Source organism: Hakea prostrata, chromosome 2 (assembly GCF_041222555.1).
Source record: "Hakea prostrata isolate BN-2017 chromosome 2, UWA_Hpros_2, whole genome shotgun sequence".
Taxonomy (NCBI): domain Eukaryota; kingdom Viridiplantae; phylum Streptophyta; class Magnoliopsida; order Proteales; family Proteaceae; genus Hakea; species Hakea prostrata.
The window spans coordinates 11,541,776-11,553,528 of record NC_142601.1 but is presented as its reverse complement, the minus strand read 5'-3'; the positions used below and the strand labels follow the sequence as shown (position 1 = coordinate 11,553,528).

The following is an 11,753-nucleotide window of genomic DNA, read 5'->3' as shown; positions in this document are numbered from 1 at the left end:
ACAATCACAACTTACATTCACATTACAAGAAAGTTCAATCACTTTCTCAATTCATAAATCAATCTGAGTCTATAAAGTCACATGTTGATCCATATCTCAAAAGCATCATTAACCACTTATATATTGTAATTCCAGAGTCATAATAGTCATGCTTAAACCCTAAAACAACAACATTTAAACATATAAGCAAGTTTCATAACATCTAAGAAAGTAACAATGGTAATGTGCAAGTGAACGTCCTCACCTTGCTATTGATTTGCAACCTTGTAAAATAAGTCATAGAGTGTGTTCACACTTCCCAAAAACTAATATTAATATGTTGGTTCAAAGTTAGAAATAACCCTACAGATTTGACATTGAAAAGAGAGAGAAAAAAAAAAAAAAAAAACAACTCTGTAGGGTGTGGTTGGTTGGGCTGGTTGCCTGGAGCAACCAGGGCATGGGCTGGTCACTCGGGGCAAACACGCCAATCAACCAGCCTCTGTGTACAAACAGATTTGACTCAGATCGTCAGAAAGCTTCCTAATTGGGTTCTAAAACTACTCTGAAAATACTTACAAAATTCTGAAATCATACTACAACATGATCATGGTTTAGACATCAAACAAAGCAAAAAGAATGAACACCTAACGAATCTTATATCAAGTCTTCTCCGAAATTGATCCAAAAGATTCATGGACGAGCCAGAGTGAATGGAGATTCACTCTAGAGTAAAGATGGTAGAAGAATCAGATTGATACAGTAATTAGAAGCCGTTAACTAGGTCTTGGTAGTAGGAGGAATCAATCAAGAAGAGAACTAGAATGAATTGAAGAAGAAGAATACTAACCATTTAAGAAAACAATTCGCCATTCAGAAACCTTGAAGGATGCTCTTTACACTATCTTTCAACTTGAGGAGTGTTCTCTAACGAGTTTTGACATTCTCTAATGGTTTTAGATCATAATGATAAGTTTTAGAACAAAAACACGTTAAATAGGGGTTCTAAAATCAAATTTCCCACCTTTTCTTCCTCATTTTGTGTTTAAACCCAAAAGCCTTCTTCAGACTTCTTGGAAGATATCACTCCTTTTAGAATTGGTGTGAAGATCCACCAAGATATCAGCGGCATCCCCCGCACGTTCTCGTATGGAAATAGGGTCACCAGGCGCGCTCCATTCCATGACATCCACCATCACCTGATTGGTGATGGGAAAAATAGGACTCCGGTGCAACCCTCGTTCCCAACAAAGAAACACAATTTCTGTTTGACTAAACTTTGGTAGGTGGTTCCAAAATTGCTCTTTTCTCTTGGAACTAGGGCAGGCAACCAGCCCCTAGAACTTTTGTTCTAGGAGCAAAGTCATGGCCCTGAATGCCCAAGTTCTGCCCTAGGTCCTATCCTATGCTATAGAAGTGTCCTACCTAATTTTTTGGGACCTTCTACACGTGTCATCATAGAATACTTGACCTATCTACGAAGTTCGTCAATGTCCAAGTTAGATCTCTTTCCAAACTTTGACAAAACTCCCAACTTAGCATCATCTCCATTTAATTTCATTGGTTCGGAATCCAATCCAATGATCTCTACCGGATGGCCCACAGGTTGCTTTCTTCACACATTTCGAGTTTTCGGACCTACAATATGGATTTTTGTGTTAGAATTTCGGGGCATTTCACATGTTAACCCCCATCATCTTTGTTTGTTCTAGCCCACACATAATTGCTTCCACTTCAGCCATGAAATTCATACATACACCTAAAAACTTCTAAAATGTGTTATGTACTCATGACAATTCATCCCTAAACACACCCTCATTACCTAGGTTTCAAAGGGAACACCCATCTAAACTAAACTTCCACCACCCAACTTGAGGAGGATCCCAAAAGAATTCAAGAGGCTCCCTTCTTGGTTTACCACTCACCTTCAAATCCAAACATCTCAAAATCAGAAAACCCGATTAAAACTCTACAGCTCATACCACTCACTTCCAATCTTACCATTTAAGCACCCACTCCATTGTTTAACTCACCTAAGGGTGTCAAAACCTAACTCGAACCATTAAAACCGGACCGCACCGAAGCTTTATGGGATGTGTTTGGGCTGAATAACCTTAGCCCGCAAATGGTTCGGGCTAGGCCGGGCTAGCCCGTGTGTGGCCCGCTAGCCCGAACCGTTTGGCCCGAACCCGAACCAACCAGTTATACCCATTATAAATAAATAAAATAAATTTAAATGTAAAAGACTAGAAAACCCCCAGGTTTCTATTTATTTTCTTAATTGTTTTACTTTGGAATATGCAAACAACAAATCTATCAAAGCCTTCGCCATTTAGAAGATGGACTTAGTAAATATTTAGCAAGTGTATTATCATTTGAAAATCTTTTAATGCTTTATTTTGATCCATTTTTACAAGTGTCAAGAAGAAAAAGGAAAATAAGCAAATACAAGCCACTAAAATTCATCAAGATGCTAGCTTTCTTTTGTATATTAGTTCTATAATTTTTACTTCTTTGTAGAAAAAAGTTGTTGGTTTTGGACACCCAACACAAGAGATTTGAAGAGAACTTAATGTTTATATGTGTTTACATGCTTTTGATAAATTCCACACATCAACAAGGTACTCAAATCATAGCGCTAGTAAACCCGAACCCAAACCGTTAGTAAACCCAATTATAAACCGTTAGCCCAAACCGTTAGTCAACCCGAACCCAAACCGCACCGGCCCAAAACCAACCCGAAACCGTTATTTTCTTAGTGGGCCATGTTTGGGCTAAGTGCTTTTCTGCCCGAAACTGTTAGGCACAACCCGAACCGTTGACACCCCTAAACTCACCCATACAAAACGTCTTTCTATTATGTTCCAGCCATATCTGATGTAACACTAGAATAAATAATTTGTCCATATACCTTGCTGGCAAGTTGGCCGAGGATATGCCTGTGAAAATCGTAGTCCAGGGTAATTCGCTGATTTTAGGTTTGGAAAGGTGGGGAAACCTGTGTTGAAGGAAGGATGTAGCTCTTTGAGGGGATAAGCCCATTAGGAATGTGGCTGCTTTCGCTAAAGTGATCGCAAAGGCCATCCTAAACTGATGGAATTGATCGCTATTAGGGTTTTTTTTTAAAATGCAATTTCAAGATCCTCACTCAGAACCAGAAATTGTTTTTTTGCCTGATGTAACTTGCCTGCTTCACAGAATGTAAATTGCAGATAACCAAGTGGTAAATGTTTCCTATTGTAGAGAAATTATACTCCTCTGAGGTTATACCCAAAACACATCCTCCTCTCTACATTTGCCCCCTTAATAGAGAGGATTTTACAATCTGTCATTTTAGCTTGAAAGTTCTCTTCGATGAGCCTGTGCTTTCGATGTGAGGCGTTCACTTACAAATATAATAGGATGAGCTGGGTTTTGAGTGATAGAGGTGTTTGTAGGACCAATCCCACATTAGGCCGATTCAGATCAGGGTATCTGCAAGTTTTTAGCTCATGACTGTCAATCTGAATTCTTCAACAAGTGGATATGCATTGCTCTCTTACTAGTCTGAAGAGATATCACTGGTAACCACTCTATTTTCAGAGGATGAGAAAGTTTATGCTCCACTTCTTTTTCAGTGGGGGGGGGGGGGGGGAAGAATGTTGGCAGGCTTCCTACCATATTGTACTGTTCAGCTCACTCTTTGTTTCAACATTTTGAATTTCTGTGAGACCATCCCTGATCTGGAGCCAAAACCAATCGTCTAGTTCATGAGCCTTCCTTTCAGAAAATGGGCATGGCAGATGTCATTCAGTAGATCAAGAGCAACAGCAAATCACACTCAATGGTAGAGCACAGCATCTAGGTAGTGATTTGGAGTAGCCATCTCTAAAAGACCATCTATCTGAATTCCAAATAATAACCCCTCCAGAAGTAAAGATTCTTTTCTCCTGACCCCTTCCTCCAAGGCAAATTTCAACATTCATTGAATTCACCATGACTTCCCATCCACAAGAAAAAAAGGCTCTTCACAACATGTGCTTCCCAGAGAGCTTTGGTCAAGGATTTATCATCTTGCCATTTCTGAGATCCCTGATGAGCAGGAAGCAGGGCCTCCTTGTGTTTGTCTGGTATTGTATGATCTGCAGCTTAGGCACTTGTGTGCCACAATATGGAAACTGACATTGGATGATGCTCCACAATCATTGCAAAGGATCCATACCTAATCAGTTACAAGAATGTCTCAGTTAAGAAACTTGTGACCATTATTTGAGCAGTGTAAATATAACGAACTATGTATTCATCACTTACCATCTTGTTCTGATATATTGCAGGCATAGGTGTTGAGGCAATCTACATTTACAGCACAAGTTTGAAGTTAACAGTTTGGACAATAATCATGCCTACTCAGATTCCAAACAGATTTAGATACCACAATCCTACCTCCTTATCAAGTTTTTCCCACACTTTTGACATGTCACAAACTGATTTTGAGCAAACAGGGCATGTGAACCTGCAATCAATATGTAACATCAAACTTTATTTTTTTCTCCTCTTCAAGGAAACAAAGAAATAACACAGGTGAACACAAGGATAAGCACAAGGAATCCTCATCAAAATACGTACTGGAGGTGCTGCATCATCTCATCCAGACAGCCCAAATGTATTGTGTGTCCACATCGTAAGGCAGTAATCTCTTTTGTTGAATCAAATATATACTGCATATATGAATGATTGTAGAATTCAGGCCTCTGAGAGTCACTTTTCATTTTATCTTGAACATTATTTTGCAACTCCAGATATAAGACTTAAACAACATAACCAGGAAGTCTGAAAAGAAAGGATGACAGAGAGTTTATGTTTCTTTTCTTTCATTATTCACCTCAAAGCAGACAGGGCAGTTATGATGCATTGCTCCCTCTACACAAGGGTGTGAATCCTTCAACAAACTTGAATAACAGCATCCTGAGGTAGGAACTCGAAAATACCCAAACATCCATTAGACGAAAAAACATGATGGAGAGATCAACTCCAATTAGCATAATAAGGATCAAAATAAGTTCTAAACTTACTGCATTTATCACAGTGGAAGAAATTCTCCCGGCCTCCAGTTCTGTAAGTGAAAAAGAATAAACAAATTAGTCAGAACTCACTGAAAGATTGGATTGTTAATTCCTCTAGATGTTAGGAGGGAAAATTAACCTGCATATTCCACACTGGTCACAATGATATTGGTTCTTTGAGACCTGGCATTGGAACATACCACTGAGTTAGAAATAATTTATCTAGATATTAAAAAGAAACAATTGAAACTCACACTAGAAGATCTTGGAAAACTTACATCGTCATCAAAGAATTTGCATTTGGCACAGAAGTATCTCCCCATGCAAACCCCACAGTTAACACAATTCTGTTGAACCTGAGATCGAACAAAAATAAAAGATCAAACCACAATCACACATTTCATCTCTTATGGGCATCCCTGAGTTTAACTTTTGGCAAGAAGACTTACATCTTGTTCTGTGTTACACAGCGAACAGATGACCTGAAAGTTGAATGACCAGAAAAAGAAGAAAAAAAAAGTTAGTGCATCAGTGTGAATGCAAAGATAATTGAGTTCCTATAAAAGGAAAAATGACAAAATAAATGCAACGATGAAAACCTAGTAAACAAATTTAACCCTAAAACAAGAAGCAGAGGTGAATATATACCTTATTCAAAAGAAGCTATCTTTTACAAAATTCTTTACTTTTACATGAGATTTCAAAGAATGTGTGCAGACCAAGAAAATAGTAGAGAGGCTAATTGATTCCCCTGTCCCCAATTACCTCCCAACCACAAAAGTAACAATAATACTAGTTGAGCAATCAAAAAGTGAGAAGAGAACAACAACACATAAAATAGCAAAATTTATAATGATGGAGCATCTACTATTTTTATCATACTGTTTCACATATTCATAAAACAGGCAAAACCAGTAGTATTCTATTCGAATGACATAAAAGACAAACCCAGTAGGAAACTGAAGTTAATCATCAATCTGTACAAAACGTTTTAAAAGAAAAAGAAAGAAAAAAATTAACCTTTTCAACTTCATGCCGAGGAATTTCATGTCTATCGAGCAGATCAACTTCTATGGAATTCTGTTTCAACATAAATAAGGAAAAGAATCAGTAAAATAGAAAAAGCTCAACCCCTACCTTTTTTGGTAAGGCACAACATTTAGTGCAAGAAAGAAGAAAAGAAAAGAAAAACCATCTCGACCTTGGCTTCATTATGGCAATGCCTGCAATCGAAAATTTCACCGCAGCATGGGGCTCTGATTTTACATCGTCTTCTGTAATGTGCACATCTACACAACCAATAGTCGTTCAGAAATCAGATTCAAATAATACTCCAAAAAGAGAGAGAGAAACGGAAAAAGTCTAGTAAATACCCGAAAACCCCACATCCAGACTCCATTAATGATTCGTCGTTCGTCCGAAGCTCAATAGATTCAGATGCGTGAGACGATTGGGTTAGGCAACCGCTAGACATTTTTTTCAGCTAAATTTCTTCACCAACTAAGAACAAGCAGAACTTCGGAAAATCAACACACAAGCAAACCAAACGAGAAAAAGAAAAACCCAATCGATTTTGAAACGAGGAGAGGATTTAAACGAAGAATTTATAGATCTAGATCTAAAAATACCTATACCTTGGGTTGACGAAATAGCACGTCAGCATCCAGAGATATTTCTTAGCTGATAAGCAGAAAAAGCTAAGAGCAGAAAGAAGAACTATAGCTAATAATGACCTGGTAATGGCTGATGAACAGCTAACGAACTTCGTCACTGCCGTCAAGTGGTCAACCTTATTATTGTTCTGGTCTTTCGATGGAACTGTGTGAAAGCTGGATGGATGTGTTTTCCGAGATGGGAAGAGAGAGAAGATAACTCTTTTTTATATCTACGGTGTCGGGGTTGGCGGGAAAACCCGAGCCCCGATCCAATCCATATGTTCGATGAATGTGAATTCACGATTAAAGACGTGGTTTTCTTTCGAAATCTGCGGGCAAAGGGGGGATTTTCATGTGAGCTTTATAGGGGTATTTTGGGAATGTAGCGTAGATAAAATAGAAGCTGAGTTGGAGTTCGTTGTTAGACGAATCAGACATGACTTGTTTCTGATCTGATGCATGAACGGATCGATATGGACATCCGTATTCAGATGAACAATATGGGAGAGATTCGTGTGGATAGGTGCTGACAATGAGCTGATGCGGATTGGGGCCCACAAATGAACTTTTGCCTTTTTGTGTTGTGGCACCCAAGTCCCAATCACGATGGAATCCAATGGAGGAGATTTTGCCACCGTGAAGTGCGTGGTTTTGACCAATCTCTGCCGTCGCCAAGCTCTTAAACCGTCCAATAAAACCACCCGGACTGGCGGCTAAGCTAGCGGTTTAACACATGCTTTTTAAATGTTTATAAAAGGTGGTCCATCGCTGGATTGAGCTCCTTTATTTCTCTTCATTAGGATTTTTTTGGTAAACTTATTTCTGTACATTACATTTTGGTGGTCAATAGTCATTTATTTTTGTGTACCAAAAAAATAGTCTTTTATTTTTAAGTATTTGAATTTGAGTTTTATGGATTCATCCCTAACTCTCTTTATTTTTATGTGTAGTCGAGCAGAGAAAGGAAAAAGAAATTTGTTGGTTTCACATACATGTGAGTGTACATGAACTCCATTTGCCATCTATGTTCTAAATTATAATACTTATTTTCTAAACTTTTAAATTTGTATTAGTTTCAACAAGGCTATCTTAGTTAGAGTATCGAGTAGAACATTAGCTTTTCTAGAATCATAAGAAAAGCTACAAGCACTAAAAATTGAGGTAATAAATCTAATGCCAAACAATATAGATTAGGCACCAAAGGATATAGCCTTCCTCCCATCATTGAGGATAGAAATCAACCATAACTTGATCAAAAACCCATCTCCAAGATGCCTCATAGCCTTTCTCATACAACCATGCTTTCCCATCTAGAATCTTCACAAAGCACAATGGAATAGACTTTGCTAGCAAGTATTGTCCTTCCTCATTTCTCAGGATAAAACTAGGATTGGACTTCTTGCTGCATCAACATTAACTTTAAGGAAGCCATATTTTTTAGGGTATCCAAATGGCTGGCCTTCGAACTTGAAGACAAAGCCGATTTGATGGAAAAGAGAGGATAGAAGGTCTGTTGATTAGCCTATTTATCTCCGATGTCTTTATTCTTTTCTTACCATTCTTACCATACATGCCTTGTTTTGACTATATTGCACTATGTATCATTTTAAAACCCAAGAAATACCCAAACTCAGTTTCAAACCTCATTTCAAATAGAGGAATTACAATAATACTTCAAAATGGATAGATCTTAGCAACAAGACTTCTTACATCCACTTTTTTTCTTTCAAGAATATACTTATACACTTGCTCACGATCAATGGTTTGATGTCTACTTGTAGGTAACCTGTGGTCCATGAATTCTTGAGCTTGTTAAACAACCCTCTCAATCACGTTGTTAGTTGTATGTTGCGTTTGTTGAAGACCCTTTCATTGCAAGCAAGATAAAGGGACTGCAATATAAAGGATGTTGGACATTATAATCTCTTCCCTTCCTTCTTATTTACTACATAAAAGCCTTCCATTGTAAGATCCATTCAGCCATAGCATATTTTGATTATGGAACAAAGTGGACTAATTGCTCAACTATTTCCAACTTGTCTCTATAGTAACTACATAAAGGATCTATCCTCATATTTCTTTTGTTAATACAACCTAGAGGGGGTGATTAGGTTGTATCTAGTGGATTATCCCAAATTCTCAATTAATTATAATTTCAAAGTAAATTGAAGATTTAAATGAAATTGTATACTATCAAGCAATTACAACACAATAATTTATAGTGATTTGACTTTACAAGTCTACATCCACTACTCTCATGGCCTCAAGAGAGTATTTTACTAATGAATCTCTTTCAATACAATGGGTAGAGAATCAAACCCTTACACTCTTTATTCCGGGGCAAGAGTATCCTTTACAATCTTTGTCAATCAAATAGAGCAAGAGCACCATTTACAATATTTGTTCACAGGCAAGAGCACCCAATGCAAATACTAATCAACCTAGACTAGATTTCAACAATCAATACAAGTATAAGAAGTGATGAATATTCCCTAACAAGGAGTGTGACACTTTACCCCTTGTGTGAGTGTGATGCAATGAATGAATACTGTTTGCAAAATAAAATAATCGCAAGCGTACAGTATCGTGTAGCTAACGGGTCGATCTCAGGGAGATATGCCACCTAGAATTCAACTTCTTAATAGTAATGCGAGAGTGGAATGATTCAATTTTTGTTAACTAATTACTAAACTAAACCAACGATCCTAATCCATACATTTAATGCAATCGAATTGAAACGAAAAATAAAGCAAACATAACCAACGCAGAAATAAAAGACATGAAAAATAATGCAAATGCAACACCACCCGTCACCAGAAACAGAGGCACGACTGTAGGCTTGCTCCGGTTATGTGGACTCAGATAATGAATGAATAGGCAGAAAGTAAATAACGAAAAGTAAATAACAAAGCAATAAAAGGAAAAGGAAGCCTTAACCAAAGAGAGGCACGATCAGAGGCATCTCTCGATCAAGGATTCAAGGGAAGGGAGAACAATAAATAATGCTGAAAGTAAATCCTAAATTAAGAATATTGAGGGGTAGATAGAAGCGGGAATGGAGGGAGGAGAGAAGACTATTGAAGAATCTTACTTACTTGCATCTTCCAAACAAAACTTGAATAAACGATTCGAATCTCAACCAACCCTAACAACTAGATCTAGAATAAACTAGATCTGCAATTGCTAGACCCAGAGAGAAAGCGAATCCTCTTGAAACTTGAACTTGAACTTGAACTTGAAATTGCATTGATAAAACTAAAGGAATTACACTTGCATAAAAGAAAATTTACACAACTTCAATCTTCCTAAACATTCAATCTAAAAACTAGAACTAGAGCCCACAAATTAATCAAAGAACTAGAGAAAACTAGAGCAAACTAAAGAGAAAGTAAAGTGTAAAACTAAAGAGAAAATCAAGTGTAAAATTAAAGTAAACTAAAGAGAAAATCCAGTGTGTAAAACTAAAGAGGGAGGTAATATTTATAGAAGAATGAGAATAATTTACAAACAAGGAAAAATAATGATAATAATAATAATAATAAGAGTAAAATAGAAAGAAAAAAAAACAAATAAAGAAGGAGCAAAAAAAATTCGTTAGAAAGAAAAAGAGAAAGAAAGAGAGAGAGAGAGAGAGAGAGAGAGAGAGAGAGAGAGAGAATAAGTGGAGAAATAAAATAAAATAAAATAAAATAAAATAAAAACTTGCTTTTGAAGTTCACGTGGAGACAAGGTGGAAGAAAGAAAGAAAAGTGGAAGAAGAAAAGAGAAAGAAAATAAAATAAAACAAAAAATATATATATTTTGTTAACAAAAATATAGGTGGGTTGGTTATTAAGGAAATAAGAAAGTAAATAAAATAGAAAGTGGGAAGAAAGAGAAAAAAACTAATTAGAGAAATAAATAAAATCTAACAAAATAAAATATTCTAAAAAATATAGAAAATCCTAGTCTTTGACTACTTGTGGGCCCCATACAATTCTCAATTACAATAAACAAAAATAAAATAAAAATCCTAATCTAATTTTACAAGATATTCTGGAGTTGGCCCATAATTGCATCTCTAGCCCATCATGCTCCAAATCAGGCCCACTTTCGCACTTGAGAATTTGAACGGACCTCTTAACGTGTAAAATCGCATGTTTCATACTCAAAACTCCAGATATTCGCTTAAGTCCTAAAAATTCATAAAATCTGCAAAAACAACGTAAAACCCAAGGTAGCTTCACACAAAGTGTTAAAAATGCATGTTTTATGCCCTAAGATTTCACACATAAACGTGCTCATCAAATACTTCAATAAAGGCAATGCATTAATTAGAAGTCCCCATAGCCTTCAATAACTCCAAGCTTGACTTCAAGAAGTTTGCTTGATAACTTTGGAATGATCTTCAAAATTGGGTGGAGTTGGAAAGCTAGTAATCAATGCACGATCACTTGTATAGTTGTTTTTTCACTTGAGAGGGAGTAATAGCTTTGTTGGCAAGATTGAACCCCTCAAATGAGGGTGGTTGGGCTTATAAAGAAGTCCCATAATTGCTTGGCCCAACCTCCCAACGGATATAATACTTCAGTGAAATTTTACTCCAGACGGTCGTCCGTCTAAAAAAAACTAGCCGTTAAACTAGCCATTTGAGTTAAGTCAAGGCCAAACGGTCGACCGTCTGCCCAAACAGTCGACCGTCTGCCCAGACGGTCATCCGTCTGGCCTACGATGTTGTAAAAACACTCAAGAAACTAGACGGTCGACCTTCTGGTGCATTTTTGCTGAATCTCATTGGGGCATGAACTTGGCTTGGGTTTTTGGACTTTTTGGTCAACTCTAAGCTTCATACACCTCACTAACATGTCCTAGGTCAATCTAGTGACATGAGTTACATATTATTCATGAATTTATGTATGCGTGTATACGAGAGTGTCCTAAGCCCTAATTCAACCTAAGTCTTGATCTTCGACTTTTTCTTCGTCTTGATCTTGTGCATCGGTCTTGATACTCATCTTGACTTTGGTTCTTTGTCTAAGATGGTTTGATTTGACTTGAGCTTGATTCTCCGATAGCTCTTTGGCCTGGTCATATGTAT

At 37.1% G+C, this 11,753-nt stretch overlaps 1 protein-coding gene across 2 annotated transcripts; it reads right to left on the bottom strand.

Moving 5' to 3' along the window:
• Positions 1–3,610: 3,610 nt before the first annotated feature.
• LOC149023733 (E3 ubiquitin-protein ligase RZFP34-like) lies at positions 3,611–6,949 on the bottom strand. 2 transcript variants are annotated; one of them, XM_089144235.1, is made up of 13 exons: positions 6,755–6,949; positions 6,395–6,521; positions 6,223–6,310; positions 6,042–6,101; positions 5,471–5,503; positions 5,300–5,377; positions 5,161–5,204; positions 5,031–5,071; positions 4,841–4,923; positions 4,585–4,676; positions 4,402–4,471; positions 4,270–4,311; positions 3,611–4,180 (listed from the first exon to the last, which is right to left on the bottom strand). In XM_089144235.1, exons 2-13 carry the CDS (start codon positions 6,493–6,495, stop codon positions 4,028–4,030), a joined length of 885 nt encoding a protein of 294 aa, XP_089000361.1. In that variant the 5' UTR covers positions 6,496–6,521; positions 6,755–6,949; the 3' UTR covers positions 3,611–4,027. The 2 variants fall into 2 exon arrangements, with proteins under 2 accessions (XP_089000361.1, XP_089000360.1); XM_089144234.1 differs by having other exon boundaries at positions 6,656–6,948.
• Between the last annotated feature and the right edge of the window lie 4,804 nt (positions 6,950–11,753).